General features: G+C 50.6%; 1 protein-coding gene across 1 annotated transcript; it reads right to left on the bottom strand.

The window, feature by feature from the left end:
* Nucleotides 1–1,886: 1,886 nt before the first annotated feature.
* MOB3C (MOB kinase activator 3C) lies at nt 1,887–23,753 on the bottom strand. The gene is made up of 5 exons (XM_008924335.4): nt 23,563–23,753; nt 22,919–23,089; nt 16,101–16,600; nt 6,769–6,971; nt 1,887–3,699 (listed from the first exon to the last, which is right to left on the bottom strand). Exons 3-5 carry the CDS (start codon nt 16,516–16,518, stop codon nt 3,670–3,672), a joined length of 651 nt encoding a protein of 216 aa, XP_008922583.1. The 5' UTR covers nt 16,519–16,600; nt 22,919–23,089; nt 23,563–23,753; the 3' UTR covers nt 1,887–3,669.
* Nucleotides 23,754–25,083: the final 1,330 nt, after the last annotated feature.

Raw genomic sequence — 25,083 nt, 5'->3', positions numbered from 1 at the left:
AGTGTTATTAACTCATTCCTTTCTGATCCTGAGTGGATTCATGGTCATCTTCCAGCATGTACAGATTTTGGTCCCTTGGAAACAACAGCTTCTAATTGTCTCCTTTTTCTCTTTTCTGAAGTCTTCTCTTACATTTTACAAATTTTTACCAAGAGAGGAGGAATATCTCAGACCAGATCATGTCATGGTTACTGTGAGCATTCACCCAGGACTATCCAGCCTTAACATGGACAAGTTTAAACCCAGGAGCCACCACTCAGACCAGCAAACCCCCATCACCACCCCATGGCCCAACCCCACTGGGCTGCCAGTGGGTCTCCTGCCAGGGTAGATCAGCCCTGAGCCCTGCCCATGCCTGGCCAAAGGTAACGTGCTTACTGGGTGAGCCCAACTCCTCTCACTTTTCCTTCACTGTGGCACTTTGTTCCACAAAGCCCTTTTTCTCCCATCCAAAGCTATTCCTAAATTCTCCCAACGTCTGCAGATATTGCATAGCACAGTGTCTGTCCCATGCCAGCCTCTATCTGACCCGGTGACCAGCGCCACAGCCTTTTGTTCAGTCCCAAAGGAAATGGGTGGCTGCAGAGAAGAAAAACAAAATCCTGGCAGTAGCACATCATCTCCCTTTCATCAGAAGAGCCAAGAAATTTTGCACAGAGACAGATGAGTCCCAGGCACCTGGCAGCCAGCTGAACAGATGAATCATTTGAGAAGCTGGGGCTAACAAGTGATATGTGCATATTTAGTGCATCTCAGTGTTCCTGCCTGCTTTCAAATTGCTCAGGGATGTTTGTTGAAGCTCTGGGGATGTTGGAGCCTCACAGGCACACTTCAGACTCCTAAAAGAAGTTTGACTCAGATACTTCTGTCAGCGCTTTCTGCTTCATAAACATCTCTGCTGTGCTCAAGCATTAAACTCTCCAGGCTGGGAGCCACTCAGATGGATGAGGACCTGGGGAATAGCTCAGTGTCTTGGAGAGAGACAGAAAGACCTCTCTGGCAGTGAATGTTCTCCCTGTCTCCCCTTTCTAAACTGCTTCCAGAAATACTAAAGATACAGTTGTCACAGCACAATCATGAGCTTTATTTCCTTGGGTAAATCAGGTTAAAAAGAAAATGGGGGAGGAATGAAAAAGAAAACAACAACAAAAAAGACCTTTGAAATTCTTTTTAAATTGGTACTTGAGATGAGCCTGTGAGGTGATCTTTCAAAAACAGTGTTTTCTCTTCCACGAGGAATCTATGGGAGCTCCATGGTGTGGAGGAGGTAAACAGGAAACACTCACAAAGCAGCAGGGCTGAAATCCTCAGGCATAGGTTAAAAGTACACTCCCCTTTCATAAGGCATAGTGCATAATTACCTGGTGGAATTCATTGCTGCAGGAGAAGTGGAGGACAAAAATCAAAGCAGGCTTCTGTGCTTTATTTATTTATGGAAATTATTTACACCAAGTCTTCTTTAACAAGGAAGGTTAATGCTTTCTCTCTGGGTATCTGTTCACTGACAGCACTATTCCCGTGGATTTTGTTTTCCACTGTCCAATTTGAATCTCCCAAGCTACAAACTGTGGCTGTTGCTCACTGTCTCACCATCTTCCACTGTTGAGAAGAGATTGACTTTGTCATCTTTGTACCTCACCTTGAAGTAGTTGTAGGCTGCTATCAGTTCATCCCTCAGACCCCACTGCTGAGGCAGCTTCTCCATAATTCCCAACCTTATCAGCTCCCAGAGGGTGCTGTGCTTTGAGAACAGCCAGGCCTCCCTCCTCAGGAAGGCAGAAATTCCTGACAGAGCTATTGTTGTCTCTTGCCTCTGCTCCACGAGCAATTTGTGCCCATGGTTCTGATTTATATGAAGAGGCAGGAACACGGATCCCAGGACCCACACACCTTTGCCAAAAGTAGTGAGTAAAACTCACCACCAAGTATCCCTGGAAAAATACCTTCAGGTGGGATTCTGGTGAAAAGTCTGCAAGGGGAGGATGCTGACCAGCAACACTGGCCTCTGCCAAGCTGCTTCCTGAGTTGTAAACTGAGGTCTCAGCACGGCATTGAGATCCATCAGTGCTGCAATTCTCAGGGGAAAACTACTCTTCAGGTTATCCTGGGTGCTTTTTCATGATGCCTGTCTTACTACAGATGAATCAGAGAAGAAATATGAAATATGCCAGGCTTATTAATGTTTCTTTAATTAGTAACAGAACAAATATGTTTGGACTTTGATTATTTTACACAGAAAATATTGGAATGATGTATCAGATGGTTTCATGTCCATTTTGATCTGTTTTATTTCTATGTAAAAATATACCTCTGGTACACAAGATTTAAAAAAAATAGATTTTCACAAAAAAGTAAGTGCTTTGAGCACTAAAAATTCACTTGTGCACTGTAATGTTGGCCTAAATATTTACATTTTCTAGGCATGTCCCCTCCCAACCCCAAAAATGGGCAAACCCCAGGTTATAAATATCATCTGTGTATTTTGGATACAAAACTTTCCCAAAAAAAGAGCAGGAAACACAAATGTAACAATTCTGTGGCTCAGACAAATTGATTTTAAATCCCCCAGAAGAGTAAAAAAGAAGAATAAAACTACTTTTGTCAAAAGAGAAATGGCACAGGGAACACAACATTAGTTATCAGGCACAGACCAGGTAGCAATGGTATGCTTTCGGAAGGTCAAAGAGGTTTAAGAATCACAGGATAATATTGGTTTGGAAGGGGGCCTCAAGAACAGAGTAGATGAGATGTCTCTTAAAGTCCTTCTCCACCTGCTGTAAGGTTGGATAATGGAAAAGCAACAATTTCAACAGCCAGCATCTGCTGACCTTGAGCCAAGACAACATATCAGGAAATGTTGACGTGTTGAAAATGTTGTTTTCTGGCAACAGTTTCTTTCCACCATTTTCTGAGACTTTCTCATGTAAACTGTGCTGATCACACTGAAAAGTGACCTAGTTCACCTCCTCAGTCATGGGGCTACCCAGCCATTAGTCCAAGCAATGTTGGATGCATCCTAGAACATCATGAAGTCCCCTCTTCCAAATATGAAAAATCCCTTGAAAGGAAAAATGGTAAACCATGAATTAGGGCAGAAGGAGAGACATTCACAGCTCATGGTTAAAAACAGTACATCGACAACTAACCACGTGAAGGCAGCTGGGATGAAATGTCACCAGCTCTGCAGGGCTGATCTCAGGTGTCATCACAAACCCACTGCATGTGGGAAAGGTAACAAGGCATTACGTGGTAGCCAAGGTTACACCTGCTCACAGGGCAGGAGATGCTACTTTAATATCTGGTGATCAATGTAGCTGAGGGCAAAACAAGAGGAAACATTGCTGAAAGTTTGATATTGGACATGGGATTGAGTCTTAGAAACCAGAGTGTGCAAAAGTGAACCAAACATGGCTCCTTCTCCAGGAAGTCAGTGGCTTTCTGAACCAGGAACCATGCAACAGAGACTGGGATCTATTAAAGGAAAAGCCTGTCCAGAGGTTCTTGGAAAACTTAGGATTTGGCCCTGGCCTGAAGAGGCTCTTCTGCAGTGTTCATAGTTCATTGATTTGGAATGCCCAGAGCAAGTCCTTGGGAGTGGGTCTCCCACCACAGGGTGTCCTGTCCCGTTGGACTCGGAATGAGCCAGCCGAGTTCGCCTGCCAGGATACTTCAGTGGCAAATTCGTTCTGTCATTTCTTTCTGCATTGAAGGGGGAGAGAAAGAAAAGAAACAGTAAGTGCAAAAGACAGGTTTGAGCAGCGTGACGCGTCAGGCAGTTTGGTAGGTGTCCAAAACCAACCCAAGGAAGCAACTGTGGGAGTCTCAGGAAGCGTTTCTCTCTTTCCCATGCCAGCCCTCCTGGGAACTGCTCTGCCTCAGCAGCTCCATCCTGGCATCCTCCTTGGTCTCTGTGCCACAAGGTTGTTTTGGCTGTGCTCTAGTTTTGAGAGCAGTCCAAGGAAAGAGCTTTGGCTGAGACAGTGAAAGGTGCAGGCCCTGCTCAGCCGTGGAGCAGCCAGACAAGGTGATGCAGCTCAGAGCCTCTCTTTGCAGCTGCCTAGGGAGGCAGGACAGGAGCTGCTCCCAGTTCTTGCTCTGGGAGCTGACCACAACTCACCCAGAGGACCTGTGGTTTTGGCAAGGGATCCCACAGTCACACTGCAATGCAAATGAGTGCTAATAACAGAGGCCACAGGAAACCTCCAGTCAGACCAAGCTCTGTTTAGGCTGAGACTGTTTTCTTCATCCAGAATGGCATCATGCCAGCTGCATTAGGAAGGTGGTGGAAGATGGTATTTGTCCTTGCCTTAAGGAGCTCAACTAATAGTTTCTAAATCACATACACTGCAGCAGCAAGGAAAGTGTGATTCTGGCTCATCAGATTCATGGTTTGTGAATTTGCATGTGCACACAGATCCCCTCGTGCACCCCAGAGGAAGGTTTTCACACGAAAATGTACTCCCAAAATAGATCTGAAGTAGGACTGGTCTGTGGAGAAGGAAGAATGCAACTCTGAAAAAAGAACAAGGAAAGTGGGATGGCCCCACAGCTCTGCCTTAGTGTGTAACCAGCTGGACCCCACCAGTGCTGCAGCCCAGCACCATCCTGCCCTTGTCAGGGAGGCAAGTGCACAGCTTCTCTCTGCCCCCATGTCTACTGATTTGTTAAAGAGAGTGAATCACTGCCTTTCACTAGTTCTGACTGTAAAAAAGATCTCCTTCTCAGTTCCCAAGATTTGCTAAGAAATCACATCCCAAAGAAGCTTGACAAAAGGGAAATTGAAGCAGCAAAGGGAGATTCAGCCAGAGGAAGGCTTAGAAACCGAGAACTCCTTCACCTCTGTAATTTTTCCAAGTTATTTTGGCCTAACAGTGAATCTTCTGGCTAAGGACGTGCTGCTTTGTTTTATTTTTCTTTCTCCTAAATCTGCAGACTGCAGATTTCCATGTCAGCAGATTTCCTCAGTAGCATTCCACGTCAGCGATGCTCCAACCATAACACAGGACTCAGACCTGCTGTCATGCTCCAGATGTGCTCTCCCCACATGCCTGGAGGCCTTCCATAATCACATGCAGGGAATAGGCACCTCTGCAGGCAGGAGTCTCCTCTGTCATGGTTTCATGGGGACTAACTCCAGCCATGCAAATGCAAGGTTAGGACAGTTGTCTGGACTCATGAGGCAGTCTGTTTGCAGGACACTCTCATACACACCTACAGCAACTCAATGCCTGAGGGAAGGAGGTCCTTCCTCCTCCCTGATCCTTCCTCCCAATCCTGTGGTTGGGTCTGCTTGGTTGGGCAATGAGACAAAGATAGACCAGAGGTAAATGTGTCTCATTTCCTTGTAGTTTAACCCTAGTTGCATCACGGGGGGAAAAAAATCTGTTCATCTTAGATTCATCCAGACCCATCAGTCATCTCATGCTGGGTGTGAGTCACTGGCATTGAAAGCCTATTTAGCAATGTCAGCCTCTGCTTTGGCTATTAGGTGCTAATTATTTACATTAGCAAGCATCAGTCTAAGGGGATGACACAATTATGGGATGTTTATCAATGCTGAAGAACTTTGTCATGAGGAGCACTGGTGAGGAACAGAGGACAGACTGATGCTGAGCTGCCATTTTCTGGAGCTGAGGGCCATTGTGTAATAAATGTCACAATCAAATTCTACAAAATAATTAAAGCAGATACTGTTGTCATTCAAATCTCCCCTGATTAGATCATAATGTCTCCATCCCCTGAAATCATGATCAGAGCAGACAGGCAGCCAATTGACTGGGACAAATGAATGCAGAGGAGCAAAGTGCTTGGCATTTAGGGGCAGGGGCATCTCCCCCACATCCAGATCCCAAACAGGCAGCTCATCCTGCGATGTTTCTTAGCTCTTCTGGGATTAGACCCTCATGGTCTTCCCTGACTGTCTGCTGCTGGATACAGCCTTTACTGCAACCCAGCCCTTATCACACCATGATAACCACAGTTTCCTAATAATTCTTGTCCCCACTGCAACACGTCCTCTCTAGGTCACACTGTACTCAACCTTGTGTGTGACACACTTGTATGTCTTACAAAACTATGTGTTTTTCTAGTTTATATGCCCAGGCTGTCTGGTCTCTGCTTCCCACCAGTCCCGCTGTTTTCAAGGACTGTCACTCTGCCTGGCTAATTGCTTCCCAAGGGGAGCTGCAGGGAAACTGGCAGCTTCAGTGAGGCCTCTCAAGTTTAGCCTTGATAGCTGTTGTCTGAAGCTGCCTGTCCTACTGGGGCTTGCCTTCCCTGCAGCCTCATTGTAATTCATGCTGATATCTCAGGCAGGGACCTTGGATTTCTAAAAGGAAAACTCAAGACTCTGGGAAGGAGGGTTTGGCTCAAACCTGACCCCTGAAAGCCATGTGGACACAACTGGCTGGAAATACTTTGATGTGCAAATTGCATCAGAGCTGCCAATTCAGTATGGAGGGACACTACACTGGGGTGGCCCTGAGGGTACTGAAGAGCCATTCATAGACATCACAGCAGAAGCAAAGTTTAAGGAGGGTTTTCCAAGGGCAAAGGTTTTCCTTGGTGTTGCTGAGAAGTTCTCTCTTAGAGTGCTAAGGCTGATGGTTACAGGACAGAAAACATGACTATGTTTCTGAGGTAGGGTGGCTGAAAGAGTCCGGAGAGGGTGACTGCATGCTCAGAGTCCTGCCCCCACCTGAACCTATCAGTGCTGTGTTCTGCCTATGCCACTCACCCTCCAACTCCCCATCCCTGGGGCATCCTTACCAAAGGCTCCAGCTCCCGGTGGTCAATGAGGCTGAACTCCCTGATGAAGTAGTAAAAGTGCTTGTAGCAGGTGTTGACATGAGCCTCAGCACCCATGTTGATGATGCTGTCAAAGTGGTGGATATAGACATGGACAAAGACACGGAAGAGGCGGGTGAGGATCTTGGTGCAAACTTGCTGGAATTGCTTGGGGAAGGGAACACCTGAAAAGCAGAAGCAAATTGGAAGCCATTTGACAATTTCCAAGAAAACAGTTAGCATTTAAATGTTACTGTCACATTTGACAGGCAGTCATGGATGACAAGGAGGGACTCCCTTGGCTAATGTCAAGAGTGACAGCTACACTGGGGCAATGTTCCATCTAACTCTTCCCACATATTCCCTCATTGCCCAACAAGCAATTTCACACAGGCATGGGCTGAGGATTTGGGGAGCTGCCCTAGGAGAGAAAGTTTTATTACCCATCGGAAGAGGCCACAGATTTTCACATCTGGCTCAACCCAGAGCAACCTGGCAGAAGATCCTGCCCTCTCTCCCTGCCTTTCCCCTACAAGCCTGTGCAGGTACAGGATAAGTTGGGGTTTCTTTCCTGGAGGGAAGGGCTGTCGTCGGTCTCTACTTTGTCCACAAACAAAGCCAAACCACCTTCCAGAAGAAAAGATACCTGCCCTGTTCCTATGAACCAAAAGCACGTTTCACACTCTTTTTCTTCCTCCCCACACCCTCAAACTTCACTTCTGATGCATCAACAGAAATGGGTGGGGTTTCTAGCTTTTTTCCTGATCCTTGTTTCAATAAAATGTCTCATTAAATCAGGAAGAAAACCACCCATCTTAATGATGTTTGGGTTGTGATTTCACTGCACCTGTATGATGCTCCCTCCTGAGATGACCTCCCAGGATGGTCAAGAATGGGACCCACTCTATACTTTTAGCTTTGTTCCAGACAAAGACACACTGTGGGACATTTATATCCCTGTCAAAATGCACTGCTACCACAGTGAAAATCTCAGGGCTGTGATACCACCAGTGCCAGTAACTGTGTGGTAAATCTCTAAAGGATACGTGGCTTTGAAACCCTAAACATTCTCTTTTCTTTCGTGAGGACGAAAATGAAACAACTGGAATTTGTTTTCCTAAAGTTTCTTCCTCCCCCCAGAGCAATTCAATGCAAATATGCAAAGAACAAAATAAAAACCTCCTTCCCACGGTTGTACCAGCCTCCTCCCATAGCTTCTCATTAATGCAGCACATAACCTCTGAAAAATCTTTTCAAACAAACTCTGCTCAACCATGGCCAGCTCACAAATTTTGTGCCGGGAGACGCATCAGCAAATCTCCCAGCTAAAAAATTAAAAAGGGTAATTTTATCTTTGAATCTTTCTCATCAGCCTTGCAAGGCAATTAAAACACTTTTTCCCAAAGGCTCCTGGCAGTTTTGTTTCCCAGCAGCAGCGCTGTGCCCTTCTCCTCCGTAGGTGGCAAACACAGCTCTAACAGATCCCATTAGGACTTTCTGGGAAAGGTGTTCACAGCTGGCAAAGCACAACCAGGCTGTGCCCATGCCAACACCTTAGAGATGGTACTGGAGACTTGCTTCTGCCCTGCACCCTTGGCTGCAGAGCTCTCCTTTCCTGCCAGACTGATACAGGCAGGGATCAGAGAGGGATCTCCTGGTTCCCCTGCAGCCAGGACAGACATGGTGCTTTATCAATGGCTTCATTTGAGCTTTTTGCACTGAGTGAGAATTTGCTGAGCAAATAAAAGCTGTAATCACCCAGCTGGAGACTCAGATATGCCATTAGGGTGGCCCCTGCAGACCAGCTTTGAAGAACTGGTCAAGAAACATTTTTTTTTTTTAATAAAGAAAAGTTTGTTACGGCAAATAATTTCTGATGAACACACATTGCTGGGCCCTGGCTGGGGAATACACACTGTTCTGAACAACCCAGTCCTGAGCTGAGAAGGAAATAAGATTGGAGAGTGGACAGTGGGTCAAAGGATCTCAGGTTGCCAGAGCTGATAGGGCCATGGTTCAGACACTGCTATCATATGAGCCACCTCCAGAGCTGGCAGATGGTGACATCTAGCTTTCCATGGCTTTGGTCCTGAGGTTAGCCAGGAACCATCTTGTCCTATACATCAGTCACCAGCAAGTCTTCATGGACATACCTGCAGCCGAGAGACACCTCCAGCTACATTCCAGGTTTTCCAAAAGCAGCTTTTCCATCAGGGAACTGAGATTTAGCGTAAATCATAGAATCAAAGCATAGTTTGGGTTGGAAGGGATCTTTAAAGGTCATCTAATTCAAATATCATGGCTGTGAGCAACTATGGGAGCTGCTGAGCTCCTATACCTAATGATGCATGGAAAGATACCCTCAAGCTGCCAGGACCTCCAAGGACATTTATGGGCTACCCCCCCACTGTGATTCACATGAACCAGCAGCATCAGGAGCTCCCAGGAGGTGAAGCTGGGCTGCCCTTCTTTGTGTCCATCACCAGGTGTCAGTGTGTGGCCATCCCCTCCAGACATGGTCAGGCTGCAGTGGTGGCTGCCTGTTACTAATGGACTTCTGCAGGTCACCCCTCACCCTACCATGTCATGACACCGCCAACTACGGTCCTTTGGGACCAGGGGTCACTCAGGTCTGGCTCTGACTCTTTCTCTCTGCAACAACCCTCTCACTCACACATCTGCCTAGGGAGGCACAGCCCTGGGCCATCGGGTCCCACTTCCTCTCCCCGTGCTGCAGCCACCTCTATGTCTCCTGTGCCAGGACCCTCGATACAGGCTATGGATGCTTGACTGGACCCTGCATCTGGCATGGGGCTCTGTGCCAGTTGATCAAAGCCCTTCCCTATGGGAAGGAAGCAGGGCGGATATCTGATAAGCAAGTTGCCTCTGCCAGCAGCAGCCGTGCCTCACTGCTGGTTTCCAGTGACTTGGAAAGCAACCCACTGCAGCCCCAGCAGGCACTGGCCATGCTGGCAACGAGCTGGAGAAATTCCCCATCCCCTTGCCCAGAGCTGAAAGAAAAGGGCTCTCCAGTAAAGGCTGCATGTGAACAATTCGGGGAGAGCAGCAGAAAGATCCAGCATACACACGGCTCGCTCGGGGTCACAGCTGCTGGCACAGCGGATGTCCAGCAGACAACACATGTGACATCCTCTCCTGGATGGAGGCACAACCTCCAGGACACAGCAAGGGCAGGCTGTGCCTCCTCCCTGCAGCCAGGCATGCACTGCAGCCAGCACAGCCCAGCAAGGGGAAAGGCCTGGGACAGGGATCTCAGCACTGGCCACGCACCTATCCTGCCCTTGTAGATGTTTCACTCCAAAATGAGCAGCTCATTGTCATTCACATCACGACACCATCACAGCACAGAGCGGGAGCAGTAGATTGGTGAGACAGAGGGATGAGGCTGGTGGGACTGACTCTGCGTGGCTGAGAGGTCCTGTCAGCAGACGTATGGTAGGCCAGGGCAAAGCCAGGATGGAGCCCAAAGTTTTGACAAACCACTCCGACAAGGTGATGCTGCTTAGCTTGGCTTCATCCTCCCTAGTCCTACACACCTTTGGGGACCCAGCAGCACCATCCCAGTTCATCCAATTTATGCTGGTCTCAGCTGCCCCAGGGGGATAGCAGAACACCACAAAACCCACCAGTGCTGATTCAAAAGCATTAAAGCTACCTTTACATTTAATTCACTGCTGCTCACCATCCAGCAGCCTTGGAGAAAGCAGCAGCAACCTCCCAGCCTGGCAGGCGGTGGCCACCCTCTGACTCCTCTTGCATGATGTTTAGTTTAGATATTAGGAAAAATTTCTTCACTGAAAGGGTTGTCAGGCATTGGAATAGACTGCCCAGGGAAGTGGTGGAATCACCACCTCTGGAAGTGTTCAAAAGGCATGTGGATATGGGATATGGTTTAGTGGCGATCACAGTGCCGGGTTAACAGCTGGACTCAATGATCCTAGAGGTCTTTTCCAACCTTAATGATTCTGTGGTTCTATGAGTGATGAGGAGGGGACCACAGGATGCAACGTGAACTTGCTCAAATGTCAGGAAAAAGATTTATAGACAAGGTCAGCTCTTCCCTTCCACCTGTGATCCCAGGCATGTGCTACCCTGACACTGCACACAGACCAGACAGCTGGGAGCAACTCCTGTCCCAGGGCAGAAACAGCCCAATCCCAGGAGGAGTGGAGCAAAGCAGCCATCCACAGCAGAGGAAAAAGGAGAACTTTACCCCTGCTCTAAGCCAGGGCAAAAGCTGTAAGTACAGCAGGTACAATTTCACTCCATGCAGTGTGACTCACAGCCCTGAAATGAATTAGCACCTTCAGTTTTTCTTGGATGTTTTGCTTGAAAATCCCAAGATATGATTTAAAGCTCTAAGAAATCTGTTTTTCCCACTCTGTGCTGATTGCTTCAAAACATAAGGAAACCATGTGGGACCATGTGTAAAAGGAAATGAAATGAGAGGTAACAAGTTGCCTGTGCTTATGGTAAGGGACTGCCAATGGCTCTTGGACTTTCCTGCCATCTCCCACCCCTAACACTTGTGCCAATTTAATTTTTTCATGATGAATCAGTACTGGGAAGCTATTTTGCTTCTTGGCAATTGTATTTTTTTTCCTCTGCAAATGCAGTAATTCAGTGAACTTCGTGATGAATTGTTGTTATTTCTCAATTTCATTTTGGACACCGTGGTGTTTGGTGATTCATTTTTCCTAAAAATAAGTCTTTAAAACCCCATTTAAAACTAATGTCATGATGGCAGCTGCAAGCTGCTGTGGTGTTAATTTTGGAAGAAAATAGCACCAAAAAAAAAAAGACAAATTGCGTAAAAAATAGCCAGCAGAGATAACACCAATAATTAGCTGAGTTCTGAACATTTTTCTCCTGTTGTTATGGCGAGAAAGTATCAGATAATTTCGCACCAAGTTTTCTCTGTTTTTTTATAATTGTTTTGGGACCATGCTTCAATGGCAGAGCTTGAGTTCTGAAAAGCTTTCCAAGAACTGTTCCAAAATCTCCTGTGACTGATGCTCTGTAGAGCTGCAGGCAAATCTGGCAGAGATCACGGGGTGTTTCCGGCACTGGATCTGGTCCAAACCCTGCGTCTGCACTCATTTAAGAACAGAGGGGTTTCAGCAGCCACGACGGTGCTGATGTAGGACACCTGGCCTTGTGCAACCAGCAGCCTCATGCTGGGCTGACTGGTGCAGACACAGCCAGCTGCCACGGGCCCTGGAAACCCCATCCAGCCAACCCTCCTCCCCAGCATGCTGCTGCCCAGCAGCAGCTCCCTAAAACCTGGCACCACAGGGCAGAATGATTACAGGGAGGAGATGATATTTTCCAGGTGGTAATTTGTTCATGTGGCCACTCACTGAATAAATCTGCTGATATAGTTTTACCAGCTGGTAAAAGTACACCTGTAGAATCATTTATTCTTCTCCCTGAATGGTAACAATGCTTATTCTCCATTTAAATGTATTTTTCAGGACAGCCACATTGGTTGGAAGAGTGGAAACAAAGCACTAGCACACACAAACTGATGCAGATCATCTGGAAAAGCTGCTGCTGTAGATTTATAGCCATCAGGTTGGCATAGCTCACCCCATGCAGGGATTTGTCTCATCTTAACTGTCTGACAAAGAGATTTCCACTCCAGAGAAAGGATTACCAAGTGGGATGGAGCCCTGCAGGTGGATTTCCCTGGGGATGGGGAAGGCACAGTATCTCCCCAACTCTTGCTGTGGTATGCAGGGGGCTTGGCAGCACCCCCATACCCATTAATAATCCCCACCATAGGGATTTTCTACTGATGCCATCCGAGGGCTGCAGTCCTGCTGGTTAAGTCTGCCAGGTCACAAGCTGTCTGCTGGTGTTGGGCTCCTTTCCTGCCTTTTAGGATGTCATCTGTCCCTCTGGCCTCACTGCAGAGCTGGCACAAGCTCTGAGTCACACAGCTTGGCTAAACCAAAGGTGTTTTTCATTTGGGTCACTCTGCTCCCCTCGCACCTCTGACCCTGCTGAAGGAGCAGATGCTTTAGTGGTGCCCAGCTCTCTCTGGTCACTGGAGCTGTGACCATTTACCCCAGCCAAGGTCTCTGCTGTGATGCCAGAGGACCCTGTGAGCCCACAAGCCAGTGAACCATCTCTGCTCCTTTCCAGCTGAGCCTCTTACCCTGGGGTGAAGGATTTCCCCCCTCTGACCCATGAAATACTGTAGCTGTCAGGACAGCTGTGAGCAGGCCCTGCTGAATCATGTGCTGCTTCTGGCTTTGTAGCTCTTGGATGCTACAAAGGATGCTGAGGTTAGCCTCAGGCAACATTAGTAAGTTTGGGGAACACTTTTGTTTCTAAAATAAACAAACTTAGTAAAAAGAAAAGTCTGTTTTGTCTGCGGTCAGGTGGCCCTAGCCAGGGAAATCTTTGTGCTGGGACAGCTTTATTGCACATGACAAGGAGGGGCCAGGAGGGAAAGCTGAGATGCTTTCTCAGCTCAGGAAACACCTGCTCAGATGGTGGTCAGCTGTGCCCATGGACCTCTCCAGCACAAGCAGGACTGAAACAAATCTTCATGCTAAATCCCTTCTCTTGCTAATTTCTCACCTTAACTCCAAAGTATGACATTTATAATTTCTCCACATCAAACTCCATTCGCCTCCTTAAAACAGCTCACATCTCCTCTGTGTCCTCCCTCTGCCTTCCCTTGTCCTGGATCTTTTCCCTCGTTTCTGGCTCTTTAGGAGAGAGGCTGAGCATCAACATTTGGTCACTCTGGCTGCTGTCCCTGAGTCCCACACCCTGCCCAGCCTCCTCCATCATCCCGAGTGACAATGAGGAGCAGCCCCTCAGGAGCAGGCGGATGTGACATTTCCCTTCGGCCAAACACCTCCATCTTCTGAAATGCCAGAGCTGCCAAGCAATTACCCAGCAAACAAGGCAGGCCAGTGAAAGGCAGTTAATTGGGGACACACTGATGACAAAGTACCACCAGCTCCCTCCTCCCCCTGCCCCCCCAACTGTGCTTTAGAGTGCAACCTCAGCCTGAGTTCTCTCTTGCATGTGTGAGGCCAGAACCACAAGGACGTGCCAGCAAGAGGACTGAAGTCACTCAGGGGACACAAGGGTCCCCACAACTAAAGGGCTTGGAAGAGGGACCCCAGGAACAACGTTAGAAGAGAAAAAAAATGGATTTGCCCCATGATCACCTGCAGCTAGCCTGGATCTGATCCAGAACTGTCTCCACACGGAAATGAAAAAAGAAGTGGAAACCAGAGGCACCAGCCATCCCACCCCACACTAGGATGTGTTACACCTTGGAGGGAGAAGTGCCAGAAATGGGGTGCAAACCAGCAGGGCCATGACTGCATTGGGCTTTTGCGCCTCAGAGGGAGACATGGGAGAGCAAAAGGTGCTGCAATGTCCCTCCTATGGCTGCCTGCTTTCTGCAGTGTTAAGACTCCATGTAAACCCTCATTCCCCAGAGCAGCTTTCAAACAGCATCCTATCCCAAATCCCACCAGAAAGGCATGAAACTGGACCAGGTCACTCTCCTTTCTGGCTGAAGGGAAAACAGAGTAAATCCATCTCTGTGCCTCTGCTTTTAATGGTGTGCAGATCTTTTCCTCGGGGACAAACTGGGAAGGGGAAGACCTTGCCTGCTCCCTGTGGCTGCTGCCTCACCCCTTGGCAGCAGCAAGCCAGAATTAAAGGGGACTTTCGTTGTCCCCAGCAGAGCTGGGGCTGCTGGCTCGGAGCATCCTGCACTGACACTGTCAGCCAGCCACACTTCCAGCCTCCTCTGGAATGTGTGGGCACCACGGAGCCCGCGAGGGAGAGATGCCTCCATGGCACAGTGAATGTCCCTGGTGAATGCCACGGGCTGATTCCCCCAGGCACCCCAAAGTCATCCTATCTGCCTGTCCTCCGGCACAAGGATCCAGCACTGCGCTACCCTGACAGCGCCAGACTACCAGCAAGGGGAAGAAGGCAGCGAGTGCCTGCAGGTTTTGGCTTCAAGGAAAGAGAAGGAAACCCCCAGGAGGAGAGTTGTCCCACCCTAACCCCTCTGGCAAAGCCAGAGCAGCCAGGTCAGATCAGGGGCCTGGGGGGTGATCCCATCGCAGGGCCAAAATAGTTTGGCACAACCAGGCTGCAGGCACTGCCTCCCCTCTTCCTTGCAGAGGCCCACAACCCCTCTTAGCCCCCAAGGGCCAGAGACTTCCCCGAAAAAGGCACACAATTATATGTACAGCACAGCCAAATGGGGCTACAACAGTGAGTAATGCCAGTAATCCCACACAGACCATTTTCTTCAATGTTTCCCAGCATGTTAATGAAAATCCTGGTCCTAAACTGCACTGATTTCACACAGCTCTGTCAGCTGTGCTGCTTGGCAAACCAAAAAAGGTCAAGCAGACTTGCAAAGCCTTGCCTCTCCCCCCCGAGCACCTTAAATACTTCTTTACATTGAAGTAGCTTCATGTTCCACCTGTAAAACAACCACTCCAAGGCATGACCTGAGGCTCTGGAAGCCCCACCAGCCAAGGCATCATCTCCAACCCTCGAACTCATCTCCCCAAATGACAAAAAAGCAGTTAGGTAGCAGTTAATATTGGCCTTGGCAGGTGCTGAGCATTGCAGATCAGCAGCAGGGGGGTTAGTTTGTAAGCTGTGTTGCCTTTGGCAGCTGCTGCAAGCTCCCAAGGCCAAACTTTTCAAAGGGGTATATTGTACACCCTGGGCCTTGGCAGTGGAAAGGCCGGATAGTCCTGGGGACAGGCATATCTCTGCTCAAGTGATGCCTCAGCTACACAGGAAGATGTGAGGTATAATCAGGGCTGAGATGGAAAGGGCTGAGGAGTGAAGCAGCAAGGTCAGACAAAGGCGAGACCCTGGGACCATGAACCCACGTGGGAAACAAGAAAGAAATTGATTTGGTTAATTGAGAGAAGAGCAGGGACGTGATGACCACCTCTACCCAGCCCTGCAGCTCAGCTCCTTGAGGACAGGCAAGGAAGCTGACGACTGACCAGCCTTCATTTCTCACAAGCACAGAACAGTTGGAAAAGTTCAAGCACAGAAAAGGAGAACATTGTTTTCCACATCCCCTAGCATCAGGATGAGAAACCTCAAGCTCAGTTTGCGGCAAAATGGTGTGGGACAGACACTGAGTAACACCTGGAACGGGAAAAGCCACAATCCTTGGGATCACAAAGTCCAGCAAGACCAGCCCTGAGGTGCACCAGCGGCTTGGGAACCCGCACCAGTTAAAACCCCCACCTTCCTGCAAAGAACCAGAGCACACTCACCTATCCTGGTGGGGAAGATGTCCTCGTTGTTGATGAGCATCTCGATCCAGTCCATCAGCATACACATGTACTGCGGAGCCGACAGCTTGGTCGGCTTCTTGTATTTGCTATCGTCCTGCCACCTGTACTCGTACTTGAGCCCCCCAGACATGATGGGGCAGCTCCTCTCCGTGCAGTACTCCGACATGGTGCCGTAGATGAGGTTGATGCGGTTGAAGAAGTCCACCACGTGCACAGCGATCCAGTCATTGATGCTCTCGCCAGGAGGCAGCTGCACCACTGCTTTCAGGTCCAGCCCGGACTTGAGGGAGGCCTGGGCTTTCTTGTACAGCTCAAAGCGTTGGGTGCCAGGCTCGAACTTTTTTCGGGGACGAAACGTTTTGTCTTTGTTGAAGACTTGCTTGAGACACAAAGCCATGGTGGGCAGGGCCTGCCAGGGCGAGGGCAGAGGCTCAGTGCAACATGAAGCCCAAGGCTGGGGTCTTCACAGCTGGAGGTTTCTGGAAGGAGAAAGAGGCACATTTGGGTGACATATGAAGCCAGCAGCATGTGTGGGCACACTCACAGGGTCGAGTTCACACCACCTGGCCTTGCTGCTCCGGCAGCACATGGGAACAGAGATTTGAGGTGAGCTTCTGGCCCCTCCACACCCAGTAGGGTGATCTGGAATAGCTGCTGTCACCTCACAGAGCAGCTCCTGGCACTGGAAAGTGTGAGCACTGCCACATGTGCCCCGTGCAAGGAGTGATGGCAGACAGAACCCTTCCTCCCTCCTGAGCACCCCAGGAGCTCACCAGGCTTCAGCCAGCCCCCCACCTCCTGGCTTTCACTAATACCTGCTGCAATAAAGCAAGAGCCACGACATCAGCAGAGTTCACCAGCTCAGGTTGTTCCAACCTGGTGGCCCTTTCCTCTTTCTGGCAAAGGGGAAGCATCTCTTTCCCAGGGATTTCTCAGTGCTCACCCCTGACCCTGCCGCAGTGGCTGGCGAGTGAGGCCCTGGGGACTGCGCTGCGACCGCAGCTGTCTGCTGGTTCACACAGCCCCAGTGCCGAGATGAATGGGAAAAGGGGGGGATTACTTTTGTTGTTCTGCCCCGTGTGTTTGTCCTAAAGAACAAAACCCACATCCGAAGAAGGGAAGCGCAGCCCGGCGCAGCAGAACAACGTGCCAGGATGCGGCCGCCCCTCCAGGCGCGCACACAATGCACAGAGCCAGCCCTCGGAGTGCCGGAGCATCAGCTCCGGGTGACTCGATCTGGAAGTCAGGGCTCGGCAGAGTGCTGAGCTCACCCCTTCCTGCCCGAGATTAGCAGCACAGACGAGGGCTGCGGTATTTTCCTCTTCCTCCCTGAAGCTCCAGTGGAAATCCCGTGCATTTCATTACCTGCGCTCATCGCCAGCGGTGGTAATGTGAGAATAAGGTCCCCCCCGTGCTAAATGCTTTGCTGAGGCTTAGGGAAGAGAAAGTCCTCCAACAGCCTCCCCCTGATGGGAGGAGATGGAGAAGCAGTTAAGAAAAAGGAAGGAAAAGGTTCATGGAAAAGGGAAGTGACTGACCCAAAGTCACAAGCAGGAGGGAATGGTGCAAACCTTGGATACACATTCATCTTTAAAATGACAACTTTAGCCAAAAACTTGCTATATAAACTTTGTCTCCTAAACTCAGTCCTGAGCCCCAGGGAGATCCTATTTTGCCCAGCAGAGAGCAGTTAAACATCTGACAAGTGAAACCCTCTGCTCCCCCTACCGCTCACCCCTGGGGTCATCGCTCAGAGCCAGCAGGACCTAGTGATCATCCCAAATGTCAGCAGGATCTGTCTGGCAGAGATTTCTGCACCGTAGCCAGCATGTGGCAGCAAGGGGAAAAGCCTGGCTGGGTGCAAGCCCTGGTGTGGGTGGGAACCCCAGCACAAGTGCCATTCTAACTAACACTAACCACGGCCTTTCCCACGCACTGGAGCTGGAGCTTTGCCACTGTTGCATAGCTCACAGCACAGTGGCATCCAACCCCACCATCAAACCCTATGCTGTACCCAGGTACAACCAGACCTGAAAATGTAAGTTTTAGGTGCTTTCTGCCCCACAGAGGGGGTCACAGCCATCACACAATGTTATACAGTATGACTTTAATACCAGGGTATCTGCAGACCTTCCCTATCTCATGTGGCTGGGTGGGATTTTTTTAGCTCCATCCCTGTTGTCCTCATTTGTTGCCCAAGGGCAATGACTGGGGGATGTTTCTTGGACGCTTTTGCTTCCCTTGCTCCAAGCAACTGGCTCCAACCATGTCAAAGAGCTTGTTCCCCACTTCAAAAAAAAAGCATGATCTCTCCAAAATGCCAAGCGATGGAGGGAGCTGGCATCCCGTCATGGCTCCTCCCTGTCCCAAGGGAAGGGGTCTGTGGTACTGCAGCCCTGATGGATCCCAGTGGAGGCCAGGGGACTCTGGGCACAGTGAGACTGTAAAGAAAAGCCCTTCTCCAGGGCTTCCTGGATTCCACATATTCAAGGCACATCCTGTTGATAACACCTCTAAAAAAAGCCCTCTGGGGAGTTTGCTAATGCATAACAGTGTCTAAAATATGCATGTATACATACATACATATATATTTATATATAACTACTGCAGTGGGGATCCTAATCCAGTAACGCAGGAAGTGCCAGGATACCCTTGGGATGAGGCACCCAGCAGGCTCCATATGGAAGTAGGCATGATGAGGCTGAGCAGTGCCTGGCCCTGCAGCCAGGTTTCCCTGGAATTTCAGCAAGGCACGCAGTGCCAAAAGACATTTCTCCATGTCACCATTTCTGCTGGCCTCAGCTCCATTTGCTCTGCTCCAGAAGCTATTGCTGTTTGCAGGCTCTTCCCTGCAGAGATTGGGCTGTTCCAGGGTGGTGAGCAGCCACCCCGGCAGATGACATCCCATTAAATGTGTCACTCCCAAGGGCCAACAGCAGTGAAATCAGTTTTCCTTTAGCATCTCACACTGCCAGACCTCTTCAAATATTGAGCCACTAACTGGGAAATAAACACCTCATCTCCTGAAGGCAGACCTGTAACTCATCCACAACTGCATTCCTGCATCATCCACAGCTGGATCTCTGTGTTATCCTGCATGCTGCTCTCATTCATCAGACAGGCAGGAATGTGCTTCGTGATTCAGCACCATCTGAATAAAACACCAGCTAAAAAAAAGAGAACGACAAACCTGCCAAATATCTGCCAGCTGTTTTCCTACCATGCATCTGTTGGAGATTCCTGGGAATGGAAAAGCAAAACCTGTTGCTGCCCAAGTACTCAGAGACCTGTCCCTGCGCCTGTGGGATGCCAGCACAGCACTACAGCCTCTCTGCTCTACAGGCAGCAGTTTTGCTTTCAGGATCCTTGTTAGCACCACCACCAAATTACCAAGTCATGAAAAGACCTTGTCAGTCTTTGATGGAGAAAAATGTTCCCCAGAAATTATATTTAACACAAAGCCAAAAATACATCCTGGGATTTATGACCCGAAGAAGCAGAGAGAGGCACTGAGCCAAAGGACAGATTTGTTCACTGCTTAGAGGGATCGATGTGCAGGGAAAGATGGGAGCAACAGTGGACATGACCAGGGCATGAAATCCCAGCTATGGGAAAAGGGCCTCAGCAGTGAATGCAAGGCCAGATTTTCCCAGTGTCCACCTTTATGCATCTGACCTGGCTGGTGCTCTTCCATCTTCCATCACCCCCCAAGTAGTTGGGGCAGATCCATTTAAAGAGATGGAAAGTGGGAGATCTTCCAAGGTTTAGCCGTATGCAGAGCTCAGCTGAGCCTGATGTTCAGAGCTGTCGTGTTCCTGGAAATCAGGCTGTCATCCACTGGGGCTTGGGGTGGGACAGGAGACCCATCCAAGTCCAAATTGTTGCTTGCACTGCCTAATTTGGGAATTCTGAAGGACGAGCTGCCATTCAACAAGCTCAGACAGCAGCTTCCTACGACATGACCGTACAGATCCTGCCGCCAGCCCTGGCAGGGCCTGGGACAGTGCCAGAGCAGCAGCCTGCAGGTCTCTGCCTTCAGTTCCCACATGCAAAATCAGAGCTTTTCCTAGAGGAGCTTTGGCAAAGGTTGCAACCCCCTCTTCCCCACGCTGCAGTTCCCATCATGAGGTGGTACTGGCACCCCAGGGGCTCACACATCCCTTTCTGAAGAACCTACAGACCCCCAAATCAAATTTCATCCCAATCCTGGGAGCAGACAAGGAGCAAAGCAGGTGGCTCTGGAGCTGGAGACCTTCCCTGCTGTCCCCACAAAGGACAGTTGGAAGAGGATGAGAGAAGCTACTGGGTAGAAAGAGACAAACAGTTCCCATGGGACATCCACACCACGGAGTATGTGGTGCTCACCCCCGTGCGCCCAAAATAGTCTTGGCTTTGCAGAGGGCTGGCTACAAACCCGGCTGAGTGGCCACAAAATCCATCCCCCCCCTAGCCATGAAAGCTGCTGGCTTCAGTCCTGCCCCTGGTTTCACCACCAGCAGCAGAAGCAAAACTCAGCCGGGTTTAGCAAGAACCAAATGAGCACAGGATGAAGCTCTGCAAGGACACGGCAGAGCTGATGCTGGGGAGGTAGCAGGCAGAGACACGTGAAAAACTGATTTCCTAGACTGCTGGCAAGTCTAGAGATGAAAGGAAATGAACTGGATGGAAGCGATGTAAGTTCAGGGTCAGACTAAGCTGCTAATTTCAGATTTGATGGTTGTTTTCATTTTTTTTATTTAAGCTCTTTCTTTCTTTCTTTTCTTCTTTCTTTCTCTCCCTCTTTCCCTTCTCATTTGAAAACCAAAGAGGAACATGGCAAGGCAAAGGCTTTGTTGTAAATTAAAAACAACTCTGAAAGGTCTGTTTAGAAACTGGCAAAACAAAAGGGGAGAGCAGGCAGAGCAGCAGGAGGGGAGCTTCCTCCCCACAGTCCTGAGGGCGAGAGCCAAGGTCGCCAAAGAAAACCTCTGCTTTTGACCCCAAATAAACTTTAATCAGAAACCCAGCAGGAAGGATCAGTCAGACACACTGCCAGACTCCAGGATGGTGGCCATGGCAATGGTCCCACGCTCCCTGCCTCTGTTTCCCCAATTTTAAAAGTGATCTCCCTCCCCAGGCTCCCTTTATATAAAGGGCTGCCAAAACAAAGGCTTCAGGGGGGAAAAAAGTGCTTTGCAAGCGCCTCTGAACAGCACTGATGATCATGAAGGATAAGGAGAGAGGGAAGCTCCACACCAGCACCTCCCAGGGCTCCGGTGCCCAGCGCATCCTCCCTGGATCCATCCCGAGACAGTTACACACTTGCACAAGCACCTGCCTGGAAGCCACAGGCAGCGGTGTTAGCAGCACATTCCAACCCTCGTGTGACAGCTGGGGAGCACAGCAAAGGGTCCAGCACCACAGGCAATCACAGGGAGACTCCAGCTCCCACTGCTTTGGGAAGAGGCCGAGCAGGGAGAGCGCAGATCCGTCCAGCTCCAGGCACCCTAGAGCAAAGTGTAGGTTAAATACCACCAGCTCTGCATGTCCCCCTTGGGCTTCCCTGGGAGGATCTTGTGTTTGGGGCTCCCAGATGTCTGCTGCTTCTCTGCTTTAAGGGATTCCCTTCTCCCCACCACAGCAGCATAAAAGTCCCATCCAGCCCCATCCTAGGGGGAGGAACAGGACAGCATCAGCTCAGCCATCATGTGCCAGAGTCCAGAGCCAGCCAGCCTCCAGATGGACAGTCTGCCCAGAAACCAGCTGGTCCCGGGACACATCGGCTTTTCACTGCTCTGGGAAGCATCAGTGCCTGGCTGCGGACTCAGCAGCCCTGTCTCCAGGCTTCCCTTCCAACCCTGTCTCCAGGCTTTCCCTCAAGCCCCAAACAAGTCCAGATACAGTTTGGTCTTCAGCCTATCCTAGAGCATCTTTGCAACCAGGGCTGCTTCTTGGTGGATTCATGCCCCAAAGACCAAGGCTGCTTTCCCTGAGCAACCCTGGAACTGCAGCCACCCAGGCAGGGACTGTGGGTACATGGTTCTTCCAGGAAAGGGAGTGTATCCCCTCTTTTCCAGCCTTTCCAGCCTTTTAATCATCTAAGGAAGGTGGGCTGCAGAAGGAGATGCTGGGGAGCACAGTCCTGGGGTGCTGGCCCTGTTCCCTCTATGCTTCCTGCTGGAGCCAAGCCCCAGCTGGGCTGTCCATGAGAAATGGGGTTATTGGCTGCCGATCCCAAATATAACCCAAATGATGGAAAATTCCAGGAAACGAGCCAAGACAAGATGCCGGGATGGGGATTAAGGCCTAGCACGCAGGCTGGGGGAACTTCAGAGGAGCCTTGGGCTCTCAGCAGCATCTCCCTGCTGCCAAACCCTTTTTTTGCAAACTCTCCTGGAGCTGCCGAGACCCATGAGAGCATCCTCGAGCACCCACCCCCAGAGCACCCCCTGGGGGCAGCTGTCAGCAGGAAGCCGTGCTGGTGCTTCCCCCGAATCACATGGTGCTCGGAAATCCCCAGCTCAGTGCAAAACAGACCCAGATGGCTTCCAGGAATGGGACTGCATGCCCCCTGGCTTGCCCCCCAGCTCTCCCTGCTGTCCCCCTGCTCTGTCCCCTTGCCCTGCCTCCCTGCCACACCACCAGCAAAGCAGCAGCTCCCCGAGGACCACAGCCCAAAGGCACCAGAAAGTTTTTCCTGAGTCACGCAAGACACCTCCGAGCAGAAAAGCAAAGCACCATCTCTCCAGGTTAGAGGCAGCATGTCCAGTTCATTTCAGGCATGATACCCAGTGGGGCTGGGGGTTTTTTGGGGGTACCTCATTCCTGGGGGCTGAGATCTTGCTGCTGCTACCGGTGGTTTGCTGGGAGCCCTGTAAAGAGGTGTCCGATGACTTCAGCGGTGTCCGACAGCTCTGGTTCAGTCCCAGGGGTGATTACTCCGTTGTCAGAGTCGTAATTCCAAACACTGGGAGTTCCGGGCCTTCGAGCTCAGGGAAGAAGACGAAAAGAGATAATCCAGCTGCTGAAAACCCATCTCCACTGCTTGCTCTCCGCCAGTTCCCCCGCCCACAACTTTCCGCCTTCCCTCCGTCACCGGCAAAGTCCCTGCCGGGACTGTCCCACTCGGGAATTGGGTGTCTGCCCACACCGTGTGTCGCTTTCTCTTGTCCGTCCCCCTTCCCCTGCGGGACCACCTTTCCCTGCACACCGCCAGCCATTGTCACGAATCCCTGCCCGGCATCCCCGAAACAGGCTGCCTTGTATTTACTCGCTGCTGAGCTGGGACACAACAGAGGAAGGGGAAAAGACTCCTTCCTGCAGGCGTCTATGCTCTAGCTGGTAGAAGGATCGCTCCTTCCCCGGCTAACGCCAACCCAGGTCTTTCCCAACCCGCGCTTAAAAGCACCTCAGGAGCATCCTCGGGGGTGCGGTGCTGTCTTTTTCCAGCCCCAGGACTCACCTCCTCATCGCCGGCACTCCTGTTTCCAGTCTCAAATCCCTCCGCTGCACTTTCTGCTCATACTCGGGGAAAAAAAAAAAAAATTAAAAAAAAATTAAAAAGACAAAACTCCAAGCCAGGCTCTACTTTGGGGACTGCCGGCGGTTCGGGGATCGCCGCAGCAGGGAGAGCCGCCGCGCTCCGGCGCTCGCTGGGGTTTCGTTAGAGAAACGCGGGGACCGAGGGTTTTTCTCCGGTCAGTGATGTCACATCCTGACCCTGCCGGCAGCTCCAGCTGTCTCTGGATAACCCGCTTGGAAGGCCCCCCCAGCCGCCGCGGTGGGCTCGCACGCTCACCGAGCGTGGGTGGGCACTCAGACCCACACCCACACCCCCGCACCATTCCTGGATGCTGAGATCCTGTTTGGCGTGCGGTCCCATGCCGCTGGCTGGCTCCCAGCTTTCACGGGAGAGCAGTGTGCTGGGGGAAAGGAGATAAAATCCTGTTGTGTCGTCCCCCCCCCGCCCCAATCTTTCCAATCCCTCTACCTTCATCCTTCCTCATCTGCACACACACAAAAACCAGCCAGAGGTTTCCACGCCAGGTCAATCTGGACACCATCCAAAATAGAAAAGCCGGAGATAGGGGAAAAAAAAAAAAAACCAGAAAAACTTTCTCCACACACAGCACTTACTTTCTGTCTCTCTCTCGGAGGTGGGGTGAGCTCTAAAGCGCGTCGCGGTATTTAAATCCTGCTCAGCAAAGGCAAGCCTGCGCCAGCACGCTCGGCGCCGAGAGGAGCGGCCAGCCAGCGTGGGATGAGCCCGGCAAGGGCCGGGATCTGCTTTGGGTGGGGGTGCAACACTTATGGGTGTTGCTGCGGGGTGGGAGGCAGAACACAGCCCTGGACATTCACGGCCCCCTTCCTGGCACGGTGATGTGTCCTTCCCAGGGGATGAGCCGGGCTCAGCCGCGGTGAGATGAGATGCTGGCCTTGCTGGAACGTCCGCAAATTGTTTGGCACCGAGACAGTTCTAGTGAGGGAAATGTTTCTAGGTTTTGCTTAAATGTGTGTAAAACTCAGGTTCAGCCAAGCGTTTGCAGGCGATGGGGTGGGCTGGGGAGTGGGGTGCAGGGCAAGGTGGAGTCAGGAGCAGGAGTGTGAGAAAGGAAACCACAAGCCCAGCAGCCTGAGATGGTGGGAGGATCTGGCTGCTGGGCACGTTTGTATGAAGCAGGAGGGTTTAGGATGAGGGTTTGACTCCCTGAACCCTGCCTGGCATCCTGTAGTGCTTTGGCTGTGGATTTACCTCCTGACCCCATGCGGCCTGTGGGGTGCATCTCTGCAGGATCCAGACTCCTTTCCCCATAACAGGGCTTCTCAGCTGCAGGCGATGCCAGGGTTTGCACTTAAGGCACAATGTTCAGAGGCAGTCTTTAAAAATGAAATTACACAGCAGTCTCCCAGACCAGACAGCCATGAGGGAACTTGGCTCAGCCCAGGCCCTGCAAGGCAGCTGGTCGCCTTTCCTCCCTCTCTC

The sequence above is a fragment of the Manacus vitellinus genome, unplaced genomic scaffold, assembly GCF_001715985.3.
Source record: "Manacus vitellinus isolate BGI_N305 unplaced genomic scaffold, ASM171598v3 scaffold_21_pilon, whole genome shotgun sequence".
NCBI classification, from domain to species: Eukaryota; Metazoa; Chordata; class Aves; order Passeriformes; family Pipridae; genus Manacus; species Manacus vitellinus.
This window is presented reverse-complemented; position numbering and strand designations above follow the sequence as displayed.